Source organism: Peromyscus californicus, unplaced genomic scaffold (genome assembly GCF_007827085.1).
Source record: "Peromyscus californicus insignis strain IS unplaced genomic scaffold, ASM782708v3 Scaffold_3__1_contigs__length_106647218, whole genome shotgun sequence".
Classification (NCBI taxonomy): domain Eukaryota; kingdom Metazoa; phylum Chordata; class Mammalia; order Rodentia; family Cricetidae; genus Peromyscus; species Peromyscus californicus.
In genome coordinates, this window is record NW_026294551.1 from 14,843,158 (window position 1) to 14,860,383 (window position 17,226).

At 54.4% G+C, this 17,226-nt stretch overlaps 1 protein-coding gene across 1 annotated transcript in view; it reads left to right on the forward strand.

The window, feature by feature from the left end:
* The first annotated feature begins 872 nt into the window (after positions 1 to 872).
* Cacng4 (calcium voltage-gated channel auxiliary subunit gamma 4) overlaps positions 873 to 17,226 on the forward strand; it is a 62,409-nt gene continuing 46,055 nt past the window's right edge. Inside the window, exon 1 of the mRNA XM_052756564.1 lies at positions 873 to 1,178. Coding sequence (XP_052612524.1) covers positions 959 to 1,178 — 220 coding nt within the window. The 5' untranslated portion in view covers positions 873 to 958. The remainder of the gene's footprint in view (positions 1,179 to 17,226) is intronic.

The following is a 17,226-nucleotide window of genomic DNA, read 5'->3' on the forward strand; positions in this document are numbered from 1 at the left end:
CCAACCAAAGAAAAAGTAAAGGTTCCAAGAAGGAGCTGAGAGGAGAGGGGAACAGCTGGAGGCTGCAATATTAGGCTGCTCCGCTTCAATACAGTTGCGGTGTCCCTGCCTCTACCAGCATGGACCATCAGAAGTGTGACTGTGGTGAGTCACAGCCTCAATCCCCCCAGCACCTGCCAGAACCCCTAGGCTGCCTGGGTTGGGATGGAGGTGATGTGTCGGGTTTAGCCTGTAAAGAATGCCTCCGATCTGTGACCCATATCTGGGGCTTTTGGAAACCTGATATGAGTCTCACTCTACATCCATGCCTAGATCTTCACAGCCAGGTATAGGCACACGGGAGGAGGAAGGAACACACTTCCCATTCCACAGATTGCAGAATCCCCGGGGTTGGGAAGAGGAGTGACTGGAGACGCGGCTTCCCCGGGGTCCTTCCAGGGAACCAACCTTTCCCTCGGCTTCCTTCGCTCTAATAATGTGAATGAAGCCTGGGAGAGAAAGAGAGCGCGCGTGAGCGCGGAGAGGGGAGCGGAGGGGGGAGGGGAAATCCCGGCCGGGGGTGTGCGAGCGCCGGGCCCGAGGCGGAGGGGCGGCGCCGAGAGAGCGCAGCGGGCGGCGGGCGGTGGGTGGAGGCGCGGAGGGCGCGGGCCGAGCGCGGAGGGGAGGGCGGGCCGAGAGGGAGGAGCCCCCGGCCGCCGCCGCCGCCGCCGCCAGCCCGCCCGCCCGGCGGCCCGCGTAGCCCGCGCAGCCCTCACTCGCCGCGGCGCCTCGGAGTTTGAGCCCCGCGCAGCCCGAGCGCAGGCACGCCCGGGGCGCGGGGTCGGAGCGCGCAGCGCGGCGCCGCCCCCCGGCCCTCGGCCCCCCAGCCCCTGGCGCCCCCGGAGCTGCGCGCCGAGGGAGGAGGGCGGGCGGGCGCGGCGGGCCGGGCCGGCGGGCGGCGGACTATGAGGCGCCCACCATGGTGCGATGCGACCGCGGGCTGCAGATGCTGCTGACCACGGCCGGAGCCTTCGCTGCCTTCTCGCTCATGGCCATCGCCATCGGCACCGACTACTGGCTGTACTCCAGCGCGCACATCTGCAACGGCACCAACCTGACCATGGACGACGGGCCCCCGCCCCGCCGCGCCCGCGGCGACCTCACCCACTCGGGACTGTGGCGGGTGTGTTGCATCGAAGGTACGACCCCTGCCCCCAGCGCACGCACATACACGCACACACTGCACACGCACACACTGCCCCGGGGAGCGGGCCGGGGGAGGGGTGGGCGCGGCGATGGCTCCACGCGAGACACAAAGAACCTGAAGCTGGGCGGGTGGGTCCCCGAGTGGACATGGGTGCAGCAGCCTCGGGTCCCTCCAGGCTGGGGACCTTCCCCAACACACTGATCCCACAAACTCTCTGGTCGCACGCGCACACCCCCTCGCGCACAGACACAATGAAACACACAGAAACTCACGCACACGCGCGCAACCCGAGAGCTGAGCGATCCCCAGGGGCCTCGCCGGCGCCCCTGGGGGAGGTGGAGGCTGGCGTGGGGGCGGGAGGAGTCTAGGGTTGTGGGGGAGCCGACGCGGGAGGAGGGGGAGGGGTTGCTTGGCAACCGGTGTCTGTGCGATTGCTATGGGAACTGGCCATCCTGGGGCGGGGCCGGCCGGGGGCGGGGAGCCCCGGGGCATCTAGGTGCTCACTCCAAGCCCCCAAGTGAGGGAGTGAGGGCGGGGTACAGATTGGGCCTCCAGCGGGTCCGGGGGAACCAGGTAGCTCCAGCCCGACGCCCTTCTTATATTCCGTGAGGCCACAGACTCTCTCCTCCCTGAGCGATAGGGACATGAGGGGAGGCCACACCGCGTCTCCCGTAACTGAAGCAGCGAGCCCTGGGTCACAGCCCCTCAGCACCAAGGCTGCAAGAGACCCCTATAGGAACCACACTGGGGAGCATAGAGCTGTCCGCGGACCCACAGTGGGCTGGGAGGGGCGTGGTCGCTCTGTCAGGGCAGGGCGGGGCTCTGCGACCCCCTAGCATACAGAGGCCCGAGAGAGGTGTGCTGAGGTTGAAATGCATCTAGAGATCGCGGTCGGGTTCCCTGGACTGTGGGGACAGCCTCCAGGAGCGCGGACCACATGCCTCGGAAGCCCCGAAATGCTCTCAGCTTCTTAGCCCTCCTGGCGCCGTCATGCCCAACTGTGAAACTCGAATTAACAGGTGTCTACAGAGGGGCGGTCTGGTTCTGCCAGGTTGTCGTCAGATCCACTGCTTGGTCTTGGCTCTGAGACGGGGGACAGAACGGGAGTTGGCGATCATTGCTTTAATTTTTTTCAGAAATCCTTGGATAGCGTTTCCTCTTTCTTTCCTGTCACCTTTTGTCTTGTGTTCACTCCGCCCCTGGGTGGTTGAGGAAATTCTTCCATCCTCTTCTTTCTGCAGCTACAACCCCTCCCGCTACTTAAGTGTGGTGGGATGTGACAGGAGGTTGGGGACCGGCTCTTAGAAAGAGGGCCCTTCCTGGCTGCGTTTGGAGCCATCTGAAAGGAGGCTTTGTGAGGTTGTGTCTGCTCCCTGACGTCCCCCGTCCCCCGGTGTCCCCGCCAGACCCCGGACTCCTATCACCTTTGTCCCCAACACCGATTGCAGATCAGGGCTACTTCTGCACTTTGGCGCTTCATGCCAGGGCTCTGAGCAGTCTGTCGATGACAGAAGTGTGAGGTTAACAGTTAAGGGGGAAAGCACGCCTCACAAAGGAGCTAGTGGGCCCGCGATGACACCCCCCCTCTTTTCTTCTGAAAAACATCATTTTGGGTATGCAGTTGTTCAGGTCGTGCACACCTACTCCTTATCTGGAGAATGTACCCACGTCACTACCTGCCACAGCACTGGAGTTAGGCAGAGAGCGAGGGCTGCAGGGCTGTGTTCTACCTCACAGGCTCCACTGGATGCCATGTGTGGCATAGGGAATCATGCCACTGTCACCCCACCCCCACCCCCGAGAAACCCACGGAGCTGGGACCTTCCCGTTTCCCAAGGGAAACTTGGACGCTGCCGTCAAGCCTGGCCTGCGTGGTGACTCCAGTGCCTTCTGTATTAATTCCTCATCCTAATTAGGATTGATGCTGCACTTAGCATCTTGCCAGCTGCCTCGAGCCGTTTGAACTCACTGTTCATCAAGAGAGCCCGGAGCTGATCAGGGCAGCTGGCTCGCCTGGCAGAGAGAGCCATCTGGGGGACTTCACGGGAAGAACTGGGCTGCCTCTGTTATTCCCCAAAGCTCAGGGGGTTCTGAGGGGCAAGCAGGCTGTATCTACCTCCCAGGGTCAGAACAGCCTCCTGAGACCTAGCGCCGGGAGAGTTAGTTCAGGATTCCTTGTCCAGTGCTCAGATCCATAACTGGGCGGGAACTGCCAGCTTCTCTCATAAGAACAGAGCATGGAAGCTGGCAGCTCCCAGAGCCACTGATGCCTCCTGTGATGCCAGCCAGCACGTGGCCGAGGGCTGAGACCAAGACGGTACAGTTAACCTCGGGACACTCCCTAGGGACACCAAGAGGTGTTTGGGGGGTTGCTACTTCTGTTAGTGTTTGTGGGTAAAATACACTATTTCTTCCTGTTTTCTAGCAACAGCCCCCCAAACACACACACACACACACACACACACACACACACACACACACACACACACACACAGGCATGACATCTGCACCACCACCACCACCACCACCCCCCCCACACACACACACGACATCCAAATTAAGAGGTGGAGCAGATGAAAAGATGAAACCTTTGGGCTAAAATGGACTCCTGCAGTGGGCAGTGAATAGCCGGAGTGCAGCTTGAGGAGTCTGGTGGGTTTGCTGGTCACTCACTAATAGCCAGTTCCATTTCCTGCCTATTTCCTATGCATGTTGAACATGGAGAGCTCAGCCCTCTACGCTGAGGTGTCCACAGAAACATCTGAGAGGGACAACTGCCGTGTCCAGCTTCAGCAGAGCTGACTTTACCTCAGCCTCCCTCCACCCGCCTGACTGTCCACTGGACAAATGTGAGAAGACTCGGGTGCACAGTGCTCCCCGGCAGGCTCAGAGAGCCTTGTGAGGTACTGCCTTCACCCACATGTGCAGGCAAGAGAGAACAGTTCTGGGACTTGCCCAGAGGCACCCAGCCAGGCAGGAGGCAGCCAGGCTAGATTTGAGCCTCTATCGCTATGAAGTTCTTCCCGCCATGTTCCCCTGCCCTTTCCCCAGCAGCTTCTGGGTCGCCATTAAAAATAGAACCAAGTATTTGGCTACTCCGTGGAGCCCAGCTCGAAGGTTGGGTGGCTGGCAGAAAGGCATTTGGAAGCGAGGATGTACAACCAGTGCATAAATTGCATAACACACTCTTCTCCCTCTTTCTCTGTGTGTGTCTCTCTCCTTCCACTGGGTTCTGGACAAGCTTGTCCCAACGGATGCTCCTCTGCCTTCCCCACCCTACCCTCACCCCACTATGCATCTCTTTGTCTATCTCTGGCTGAGGCCAGGGACAGGGAGAAGAGGAAACAAAGTCATTTCTGTCCCAGGCATCATCAACAAATGTTTGTTTAATTCCTTGTCATTTTGGAATGTGGAAGGTGTAGATCACATCCTGCTCAAAGGCAGAAGTACTCTTTGGATGTGGAGGGAGAAGACGACCCTGGGTCCAGAAGCACAAGCGTAGATCCATCTATCAAGGCTCCACACCCACCACGCACCCCAAAGCGCACACAGCCTGCTGAGGCCCAGACCCCTGAGAGACTGTGTTACCATCACAGCAAGGTTAGCCTGAGCAGCACACTTCCCTCCCATCCCCCACCCCCCGCCCTATCACCACATCACCCATAGATGAAGCCGCCTCCAGCATACTCACGACTCTGTCAGAACCTGAACAAGACAATCTTGACACCGGGGGAGTGGCTCTTAGGCCTCTTTTGTGCAAGCTTGGTGCTGGGCACCAGAAGGAGAAGGTATGGAGAAGGTTTTAGGACCTTAGGATAGGCAAATCCTTTGCCCTAATCACATCCACCTCCTTCAACTGGCCAGAATCTTTCATACTAGCGTCCCCAGCCTTTATTCCCACAATGGCACACAGATTATATATATGCGTGCATGCGCGCGCGCGCGCACACACACACACACACACACACACACACACACACACACACACACACTTCCTAGCACTGTACCCTGCATGTGAAGAAGGGAGGGCCTAACTGGATCCCTACTCCATGGGCTCCAGCTATCATAGGCTCCAGCTATCATGGGCTCCAGCTATCATAGGCTCCAGCTATCATAGGCTCCAGCTATCATAGGCTCCAGCTATCATGGGCTCCAGCTATCATGGGCTCCAGCTATCGTAGGCTCCAGCTATCATGGGCTCCAGCTATCATAGGCTCCAGCTATCATAGGCTCCAGCTATCATAGGCTCCAGCTATCATAGGCTCCAGCTATCATAGGCTCCAGCTACCATGGGCTCCAGCTATCATGGGCTCCAGCTATCGTAGGCTCCAGCTATCATAGGCTCCAGCTATCATAGGCTCCAGCTATCATGGGCTCCAGCTATCGTAGGCTCCAGCTATCATGGGCTCCAGCTATCATGGGCTCCAGCTACCATGGGCTCCAGCTATCATGGGCTCCAGCTATCATAGGCTCCAGCTATCATAGGCTCCAGCTATCATAGGCTCCAGCTACCATGGGCTCCAGCTATCACGGGCTCCAGCTATCATGGGCTCCAGCTATCATAGGCTCCAGCTATCATGGGCTCCAGCTATCATGGGCTCCAGCTATCATGGGCTCCAGCTATCATAGGCTCCAGCTATCATGGGCTCCAGCTATCATGGGCTCCAGCTATCATGGGCTCCAGCTATCATAGGCTCCAGCTATCATGGGCTCCAGCTATCATAGGCTCCAGCTATCATAGGCTCCAGCTATCATAGGTTCCAGCTATCATGGGCTCCAGCTATCATAGGCTCCAGCTATCATAGGCTCCAGCTATCATAGGCTCCAGCTATCATAGGCTCCAGCTATCATAGGCTCCAGCTATCATAGGCTCCAGCTATCATGGGCTCCAGCTATCATAGGCTCCAGCTATCATAGGCTCCAGCTATCCTAAGCCCTGTCCACCTGCCCACAGGTGGGAGAGGTGTATACTTTTCTTACACCTCAAGTTCTTCCATGGTAGGTGAGCTGGGAAGTGGGCCTTCACACCACACTCTGGGATGAACCAGACCACTCAGAGAGCCTACATCCAGAGGATAGCTTTGCCGTGGACAGCTGCAAGGCCCTGCATGGCACTGGGAACATTGCCTTTTCTGTTTGTTTTTCTTTAACTTGCAGTAACCCATAGACAGCCCATCCCAGTCCAGCTAAGGTGGGTGGTAGTGGCCAAGGCAAGCTCTCTATCCCTACCGCTTTGAGGTGCCACCTTCTGGTCCCCTGGTCCCCTGGTGTTAACAGTCGTCATCACTCACCAAAGACTTTCATAGGTGCATGTAATTGCCAGCAACACTTTTGGGTAAATATTAATTCTCTGACTTTCAGAGGTGGAGAAACTGAGGTTCAAGATGGGTGGAGCTCCTGTGTCAGGGTTGGATCCTTTATGTGAACCACTCAGGCTTGGGAAAGGGCAGCTGGGGGGCTGTTTTACCATATGCACTAACCTAAAAGAATGATTGAAAGTATGAGAAGCAGGGCCATTTAAACCGTAGGCATTTCCTTCCCGTGGTTCTGGAGGTCAGGAAGACCAAAGTAGAGAGGCTGGCTCCTGGACTTCCAGTGGGATGCTCTTCCGGGCCTGTTGATGGCTGCTTGCCCTAGAGAGTTCACATAACAGGAGGAAGCTGTCTGTGCAATCCCTTCTAAGAGAGCCCTCCCCTATGGTCTCATCTAAATCTAACCAGGCCCCCAGCCCCATCCGCATGTACCGCTGTTCACACTGAAGATCGGGGGATCACCATATGAATTTGGGGATATGCAGCAGCTAGTCCATGACAACATTGCTTTTCTTTCCTGCCCCCACTCAGCAGCTGGCATTCACTCTCCAGTCATTTGGAGGTCCCCTCTCTCGTATCTACTTGCTGGTAATGCCAGATGGTCTTGGTCTTTTCTGTTTCTGTCTGTCCTCACCTCACCTCTCTGTCTCACACCAGGGTCTTATGTAGCTCAGGCGGGCCTTGAACTCGACACACTAAGATGACTTTGAACTCCTCGCTGTCTTGCCTCTACTCCCTGAGTGCTGGGATTACAGACAAGCATGCATCACCATGCCCAGCTTATGCGGGTGCTGGGGATCGAACCCAGGACCGTGTGCATGCTGGACAAACACCCAACTGAGCTGCAGCCCATGCCCCCTCCTTTCTCTCTCCTTGTGGAAAATACCAGCTCCTTTTCGTTGGAGCCGGCTAACTTAGGAAAAGCCATCCATCTTGGTGGACCCTGCTCTAAGCGACCTGGCTCTGGAGAAGCTGTTTGTCACAGACTTTCAGGTGGCCTCAGTAGTGCAAGCTACAGGTTTACAGTCAATCTCGTGTGTCAGTCTTCCCAGGGAGCTCAGATTCTGAGGACTTCCAGGAAGCAAGCGGTCCCGGAAAGGCAAAGTGGGCAAGGGGCCTGTGGTCTTAGGACCCAGGGTCTCAGAAATTTGGAAGACAAAGGCCAACACAGCCAGGCTGGAGTCACTGGATGTGGGGAAGACAGACTGCTTGGCCTCTGTCTCCTGACCTGACCTGACCCATGGGGTCTAGCTGATCTGGAACCTTCTTACCTCCCAGAGCCAGACTTAGCTGTCAGAGACAGGAGCTTTAAGCTCCTTCAGAATACCTCAGCTATGCTGTCCTTGGACACCCGCCTGTGATACAAGCTCCCTGCCCGTCGGCACACTTCATTCATTCATTCATTCATTTATTCATTCATTCGGCACAAGTTCACTAAACACCCGGTCTCTTCGGGCCTGGGAGGCACTGGACCCTTGATGCAAGCAGGACACACATTCTAAGGGAGCAGCTGACAATCCTGTGCTAATTTGTTCTCTGATGGAATCAGAGTGTCCTGGGAGAGACTGCCATCCAGTTGTAGTCACAGCTGAACCAAACCTGGTTGGATGAAGGCGGATCAGCAAGGTGGGCCGAGGGCAGCCCGGGGAGGGTGGCCCAGGGATGCTCAAGGCCAGCTTAGGGGCCCTTCCTCCTTTTGCCCGGGATTGCTGCTGCTGGTCAGGCTGGGTGGAAAGGTATCCAATGGCTTTTTTATTTATTTATTTATTTTTGTCTGAGACAAGGTCCCATGTAGCTCAGGCTGGCCCAGAACTCTCTATGTAGTCAGGGTTGACCTTGAACCCTGAGCCTCCTGCCTCGGCCTCTCAAGTGCTGGGATTACAGGTATTATTGCAGGTGTGCATCCCCACAAACATACTTGACTGAGACCATCTGTGTTTTTAGCTCCTCTAGCCTTATGTGGAGGGGGAGGATTCCAGAAGGCTAGGAGGCCCAGCTGGACCCTGTGGTAGGTGGCCATACTAGAGTCCTGGGGCCAAATGGCAGCTGCAGAGATAGGAGGTGTGGAGGAAGGGTAGGGGGAAGAGGATGAGGAGTCAGGGCTACGGCCCAGAGCTGATGCTTCACAGCTGCCTGGGTGATGGTACCATATCCAAAAGTGGGAAGACTGAAGAAATTGTAAGAAATCAGATGCAGGGCCCATCAGGTTTTTGACACCACAAACCTCCATGTTCATAATAAGCAGTAGTGCTAGAAGTTTCCATGGAACCTCACAGGAGTCTATGATAATTAACCAGGCCCAAGGTTCATTGCCACCAGCGGTTTACTGAGAGGCAGGGTTTCTAAACCTGGGCACTCTGGTGTTTCGGGCCATGTCACTGTGGTCACTATCCTGTGTTGTAGGATTTTTTTTTTTTTTTTGAGACAGGGTTCCTCTGTGTAACATTCCTGGTTGTCCTGGAACTTGATTTGTAGACCAGGCTGGCCTCAAACTCACAGAGATCCACCTGCCTCTGCCCCGCAAGTGCTGGGATTAAAGGCATGTGCCACCACTGCCCGGCTGTGTTGTAGGATCTTTAACTGTATCCCAGCCCTGAACCACTAGGAGTCAGTAGCACATCTCCTCCTGTTGTGACCAAAGTGCCTTCAGATGTCACCATGTCCCGCTGGTCCCATTGGTCTAGGGGAAGCATCATTTAGTCTGATGGCTATGGGGTGAGGCAGGCAGGCCTAATTCCAGAGAGAAGCTCTGCTCAGTTCTCTAACCTTCAGAGACACACAGGGAACTCAGGCAAGGGGTGGGGCAGGTCTATTAATGGGGTGACCTGGCATCTGCTTTAAGTGCCCAGCTCCTTCCTTTATTAATAGCAAGGCTCACCTGCCTGTGCCACCCTAGCACGCGGCCTCAGCCGGCCTGGTAGCTGCTGATGGAGGTCACTCCTCACACACAGCAGGCAAAGGAACCTCAGGACCAGCAAAGCAGAGTGACTTGCCCAAGGTCACATGGCAGTGACGAGGGTCATGAACAACAGAGCGCCAGTGAGTGCAGAGGCCACCCTGCCAGGGTCTGTCCCCAGCACAGCTTCCACTTGGGCAATAAGCTGCCACCACAGCATATGCATCAGGGTAAAATCCATAAATGCAGAGCCACTGGGAAGTTCACAACTGCGGGCTCCATGTCTCGGGGCATCACTGCTACCATGGCAGCCTCTGCCCACCACCACAGTCTCGTAAGGACCTTCTCCCTGGTATGTGTTCAGTCACTCTTGGGACACCTTCAAAAGGGAACACATTGGTTCCATTCTCCCAGAAGGAGACCCTCCCCCCAAGTCCCCACCCCTAATTATTTTTTTCTTGTGGTACCCCACACTTCCTAGCAATTGCTTTACCACAATTGTATCCTCAGCCCTCTTTTTATTTATTTTAATTTTTTATTTTGAAACCAGGTCTCACTGAAATGGGATAGTAGGGCAGTGAATAAGAAAGCAAGCAGCATACACTTACAGAGTAGGGATTCCCAAATAGATGGTTTGGAGGGGGCTGCCATGTAGAACTGTCCCGGGCTCCTGCATGAGGCCCCAGAGGTGAGCCCTGTGAGTCTAACTAGGCAGGTGAGGTGACAGCCTCCAGCATACACAGCAGACCCTTCCAGTGCAGCTCAGGGGTCTGTCCCAGGCTCTCTCTCTTCTGACTTCCAGACAGCAGAGTGGACTCTTAGCCATACCCAGTATGGCTGAGTACCTGGACCCAAGATGGGTTCAGGGACTCCATCAGTCAGCCCCTCCTTGGGATTTTCAGACATTCACCTGGGTGTCCCCAGACACTGGTGACCTCTTAGGTGTATGGGTTCCGATTTGGACTGTAGCCACAACCCCTCTCACCCCCAGTCGCTCAGGCAGTGCATACAGATGTAAAGGTACCTGTAGACAAAAGCCTTGGTCTCTGTGTTGACCCAAGATTGCATTTGTTTATTGTTTTGGGATTTTATTTTTGGATATCTGAAACAGGGGCTCATGTAGTTCAAGCTGAACTCACTTTGTAGTCAAGGCTGACTTTGAGCTGTTAATCCTCCTGCCTCTGCCTCCCAAGTGCTGGGATTGCAGATATGTACCATCAGGCCCAGTTTACTTCTGTCGTAACTCAGGGCCTCGCACCTGCCAGGCAACACTCTACCACTGAGCTACCATCCCCAGCCTGTTTGGGTTCCATAAGATGGTCTCACCGCATAGCTTGGGCACTCTTGCAGCCTTCCTCCGCAGCCTCCCAGGCACTAGGATTGCAGGTACACACCACCACACCTGCTGCAAAGTGCTGTTAGTCCCTGCTACCCTCTCCATGGCTGCCTCGTCTCTGAGAAAGAGCCAAAGGGCCTAAGAAGTTCCTTAACACAGCAGAGTTCCATCCACACAGAGCCCAGGAAAGAAATGAATTGAGTACAAATTGTCAGTCTGCCTGCCTGCCTCACCTGCCTCCAGCCTTCTACTTCCTGGCTGGCAGAGGCAGAGGCAAGACCCAAATGCTCATCACAGATAACCCTTTCTCCTCACATCAGTCCATATAGAAGCAGCAATAGCACTGAAGTCACAGAGATCTGGGTTCGAGTCTAAGTGCCACCACTCATCAGCTGTGTGTCTCCAGACAAATTACCTAGTCTCTCTGAATACCAGTTCTTTCAGTATAAAGCATGGTATTGTGAGCTCAGCTCCTGGGGTTGTTTTCATGTTATTCTACGAAACATGCAAACGGCCTTTCCTTGTGCATGGCACCTTGTAGTCATTTGAAGCATGCCACCACTTTTTTTCCATTTCTGTAATTCCTGAACTTTGGAAGTCTTCACAGTAGAAATACATCTCCCAGATGTTGCAGCTGACCTGGGCGGATTAACTAGTCAGCTTCCAGGCCTCCAGGGTCTGGGGATGGAGGAGGCTGAGCCTCCCCTAGTGGAGCTCATAGGTGCTAGCTCATCACTCCGGGAGACAGAGCTCCACATGGCTGCCTGCCGAGAGCCCCAGAATTGATGGCTGAGGCAGAAGCTGAATGGCCATTGGTATCCCGCAACAAAAAGACAACATCTGGGGTAAAGCTAAGGATGGTCCAATGCATCCCTTCTTCCTGCCTAGAGCCAAACTCAGCTCAGGCTCCAAAGCTACAGCTGCGATTCCCAGTGTCAGGGATGGGGACAGATAAAGCATGGCTGGGTCCCAGGATGTGGAGACCATTGCAGAAGGTCAGCGGCGCTGTGGACTGGCTCCCATTTTGTCACTAACCATCTGGACACTCTTCAGCTGGCCCGTTAACCTCTTGCACCTTCTTGACTTGCTCAGTCATCAGATTGGAAAATGATACCCACCCTTGCCTCCCTGCTTCCTCCCTCCTCCCTCCTGTGTCTCCCTCCTCCCTCCTGTGTCTCCCTCCTCCCTCCTGTGTCTCCCTCCTCCCTCCCTCCTCCCTGCTTCCTCCCTCCTGTGTCTCCCTCCTCCCTGCTTCCTCCCTCCTCCCTCCTGTGTCTCCCTCCTCCCTCCTGTGTCTCCCTCCTCCCTCCCTCCTCCCTGCTTCCTCCCTCCTCCCTCCTGTGTCTCCCTCCTCCCTGCTTCCTCCCTCCTCCCTCCTGTGTCTCCCTCCTCCCTGCTTCCTCCCTCCTCCCTCCTGTGTCTCCCTCCTCCAGCTTCCCTTCTTTCTAGCTTCCCTTTCTCCTCCTCTCTCTAACCCCACCCCTCCCCCAGTGGTGTGCAAACATGCAGTGTGAAGAGATTTGGGGAGGCCTGTGATGGTGGCCATGCCCCCCATAGTGTCAGGAACTGAGACTTCAGAATCTTTTTCTTGGAAACGCTCTGGGCTTGCCCCCGACCCCCAACACACCTTGACAGGGAAAGGTTTGCACATGAGAGCCTCACGCATGAGGTGTGGGGCAAGCTGTCTGCCAGCTGGAGGAATCTCCCTTCGCTCTCCCACAGGTTGCCATCGGCCTCCGTCAAAAATTGGAGGGCTCTGCCTTGTGCCCGGCATGACACTGGCCGCTGCAGAGACAGGGTAGAGCCTTTTTCCTGATGCTTGCTAGTTGTCTGGGCTCCCTCCAGAACACAGCTTCTACCTCCTTTCCCAGCCGCTTCTCCTCTGTGTGGGGCTGCTGCTCAACCCGCCCCTGCACCTCCACCTAGATGCCTGCCGGTGGCATCCCTCCTCATCCCTTGGCTCTCTCTCTCTCTCTCTGCATGCAGCCACAGAGATCTTGCCAAGCTACCAGTCAGATCACATCACTCCCCAGCTCCCTCCAGTGAGAACGCACCCACTGTGATAAAGTCAGGTTTGGCCCTGATGCTGCCAGCTCTAACCCTGTCCAGCTCTGACATTTCCCAGAGTCTCAAGTGAACCCGCTGATGCTGAATAGAAGGAGAGGTTGGAGGCAGTCGGAAAGGCCTGTGTTGGAATCTTGCTCCGGTCTGCTTGGGCACGTTCCTTTGTTTCTCTGAGCCTCTGTTTTCTCATCCGAGAAATGGCGGTGTGGATGCTAGGCAGTCCCCATGTCATAGAATAGCCACAAAGGTCAAATGGGATTGTTACCCAAGGAACCCCGCTCTGACCAGGAGCTGAACCAGTTCATGAAGAGTTACTAAGTAAGATGACCCAGTGGGTAGAGGTACCTGCTGCCAAGCCTGAGTTTAAGACCTGATTGTCATGTGGTGTGAGGACAAAAGAATCAACTCCTACACGTTGTCCTCTGACTTCCATAATCGTGCTATGGGATATACAACACACACACACACACACACACACACACACACACACACACACACACACACACACACACTAAGCAAACATATATTTAAAATTTTAAGTCACTCTTTTACCTGCCAAGCTTGAGAGCTTGTGGCTTAGACTTACGTGTTGTAGGCAGCCATCAAGTGGGTTTTGTGGGTGCACATCTCCTGTGGGGCAGAGATGGAATGAAGCTGGGAGGCCACCAAGGCTGTCCCTGAGGTGAAACGGTGAGAGTCGAAGCCAAGATGGTGGTCTGAGGGAGGTCAGTAGCTGTTGGATATCCAAAAAAGAAGCGTGTGTTCCAAAGGCTGAAGGAGGTCCACCCAACCGGCTGGGTGTCAGAAGTGGCAGTTGGAGAACAGGTCCAGAAGTAGGAGACCAGGGAACCCACAGAAGAGCCATTTTATTTTCCAGGGCTGAGTGGGGAGAGGAGGGTTCGACTTCACTATGTATCTGGCTGAAGACCTCCCCTCTCCTGGGCTTGTGACAGCCATGGCCTGGAAATATAGATGTGAAAGCCCCGATGGATGGATGAAAATAGCTCCCCCTGGTGATGTGAAGTAAGTCCCAGTGCTTTGGGCTAAGGTGCCAGTGATACTTCTGAACTAAAACTCTGGCTGAGAGGCCTGGCGGTTGACTTTTGTTGTAGGTGTTAAGCTGAGATACAACAGGTGCTGTCGGGATCCTGGAAGGTGGACATTCCGAGTTTGGGTAGGAAAGGGAGAGACATCTGGGAAATTTGACAACAAGATGGCTAGAAAACCCAGATGCCAGGGGCTAGAGCTATAGCTCACTGGGTAAAGTACCCAAAGCCCTAGGTGTGATTCATAGCACCCCACAGACCAGGTGTGGTGGTGCACATCTGTAATTCCAGCACCTGGGAGAGAGGGAGGCAAGGTCAGGACTGCCTAGACTGCGAAGACTGGAGGGAGAGGAGAGGAGAGGAGAGGGGGAGGGGGGAGGGGGAGGGGGAGGGGAGAGAGAGAGAGAGAGAGAGAGAGAGATCATTTTCTCATGGTAGGGGAGTGGGGCGTGTATGCACACACTATGTGAAGGCCCAAAGTTTGACGTTGGGACTCATCCCCGCCACGAGTTTCATCCCCTGAGGCAGGGTCTCTCCATCAAACTCAGGGCCTGTGTACATGGCTAGTCTTGTTAGCCAGTTTGCTCTGGGAATCCTCAGTCCCTTCCTTTCTAGGCTGAGATTACAGTTATACCCAGCCAACCTGACACTGAGGTGGGATCTGGGGACCCAAACTCAGGCCTCATGCTTGTATGAGAAGCACTTCTGAGCCAACTCCCCGGCTCCTTAACCGCTTCTGACTTAGAGGACCCTGCAAATGCCAACAGTGATCCCGAGTGACCTGCTCTGCTTCAAGAAGGCCTTGGGGTACAGAAAAGCTAGTCCTTGGGGGCAAGGATCGTGGAGACGGATGCTGCTTAGAGACAGAGGTAGGTGTGGAAGCTAGACCTCACTTGTCTGGCGTTTTCTAAGAGCTATCACCAGGATGCACCTCCCATCAGGATCAGGGGCTGCCTCAAAGGGAAACACCACTACCAAGCGTTTGGAGGGGCCCTGCTGAGTACCTCGTCTGGGGCTAGACACTATGGGTCCAAAAAGCCTGCAAATACTTCCCCTCTGATTCTCAAGAGCCACCTGCAACAAAGGAGACGTTTCACAGGATGGGGTGTGGAGTGAGTGTGTCATGTAATGGCTGGAACTACACAGTACTCTTGTAATTGAAATTGTAAAGAGCAGGCAGGGCAGTGAGGCAAACCCAGACCTGGTCTAAGTCAGGGTTTGAATCCAGACTGCCTCCTCCTAGCTGGGAAACCCTAAGCCAAACACTCCACCTTCTCTGAGACTCAGTTGCTTTCTCTGTAAAATGGGATGGTAGCAATCCCTGCCTTGCTCATTTTCTGGCAGGAGTGAAGGGTGGACAGGCAAGAGCTTGGCATGGTGCTGGAATTGTGGCCACGTAACCATCTGCAGCTCATTTGCTATCATAAAGGATGCCCAGCACCTGGAGATTTTGTGATAGCCCAGAATGAGCATGGGTCTTAAAAACAGAAATCTTTGGTGTTTATACCCCAAGACTTCTGCACACTTCACTCCTAATCCATACCCCAAACCATGGGCAAGGGAAAAGGCTGCGACACCCCCCCCCCCATTTCAAGACTCCCTCGGGACATCTCAGGACACCCAGGCTCCCATCCAGGGGCTGCACAGCCCAGCCAAGGCCATGCCACCAGCTCATCATTAAGATGCTGTGGGTGTGGGCTGAGGCTCCCCAGCGCTGCTTCCGGGCCTCACTCTGAAAAGCCCTGATAACAAGTGTACATTGACAGCAAGGGTTCCCCAGGCGAGCACACTGCCCCCGGCTCGCATCTGAGCCCTCGCCCGAGACATTTTCTCGCTTCAACAGTTTGGCTTGTCATACAAAAGGGGCTCTGATTCCTCCTGATGGCTGACTCCTCTTGCATGAAAAATGGCTTTTGTTGTCTTTGAGTCCAAGGAGCCCAAGGATTCCTGAACGTGAGTCCGGGCCAGATGCCTGGTGACTGAGAGGTCCCACTGGCCTAACTGTTTCAAGGGGGGCTCTCTTCTTCCACCATGGTGATCACTTGCAACCTGTAGTCGGAGGCCCTGAGGCTGTTGCCCTCTGGCCTCTGAGTTTCTGTCTCCTATTCTCATACTAGTCAGCTCCTTTTTCCATGAGTGCGTTTGATGTGTCCCAAAGGTTCCTTTCTGGGTGGCCACCATGCCAACATGGCCACCATCCCCACCATTTATATGCCTGACCACCTCTGGAGTCCTCTTTGTGTGTGTGTGTGTGTGTGTGTGTGTGCCCCCCACTGTGTGTGTGTGTGTGTGTGTGTGTGTGTGTGTGTGTGTGTGTGTGTGTGTGTGTAGAAAGAAGGAGGGCTAGAGTTCAATGTCAGGTGTCTCTCTTGGTCTTGCTCCACCTTGTTTTTTGAGACAGAGTCTCTCACTGATCCTACAGCTTACCAATTCAGCAATGCTAGCTGGCCAGAGCACCCCAAGCATCTGCCTGTCTTACTCCCCAGCACTTAGGTGACAGGCACATGCCACCTCTCCAGGCTTTTGTGTGGGTCCTGGGGATCGACCTTGGGTCCTGGTACTTGCATGGTGAGTACTTTACCCACGGAGCCGTCTCCCCAGCCCCTCCCCCCTCTTTCTTTTCCTTTTTATTTCTAATAATTTCTTCTCTTTCTTTAAATCACGCAAGCTTCCTGTGCGAGACAGACAGCCTTTTTCAAGTTCTTGACGCATTTCCTAGATTAAAAAAAAAAAAAAAGCATTATTTTAACTCTGCCCTGATTAGGAGGGTTCTTAAACACAGAGAGAATTATATTAAATAGCAAACTGAGTGAGTGAAAACCCCACAGTTGTGGGACCTTTAAAGATCATCTAGTACAAAGTAGATATGACTGTGGCGATGGCTGTTTTATTAGGCTGGCAAAAATATTGGAAGGAAATTCACCAGAATGTTAATGTAGTAGTCACAGCAACCAGGAGTGATTTATCTTATCTCCTATGGTTTCCAAATTTTCTATTATGTTGGGGGACAATGGTATAAACCTCATGCTTAAATGAAAGGAAACCACTGGGCCTGGCTCCAGACAGATGAATGGATAGATGTGCTCCTTCCCCACCAACGGTGTTCTCTCTCTTTATTCTTAAATGCATCTAGGCACCACGCCCATGGCTTCTGGCCAGGGTTTCACAACTGGCCGCCCCTGACTTATAACCAAATTGATTCCTGGATCAAAGCTTTCAAGAGCCATCCAGAGTTGAATCTTTTATTTCCTGTACGTTGCAGTTTATACTCTGGGTTTTCATCCAAGAGACCTGGCTCCGTCGATACAAAGTGCCCAAAGTAATTGAGGGGAAAATGAAATGCAGATGTGGGCTCTTGGAGACTTCTATCACAGATGTAAAGCTGA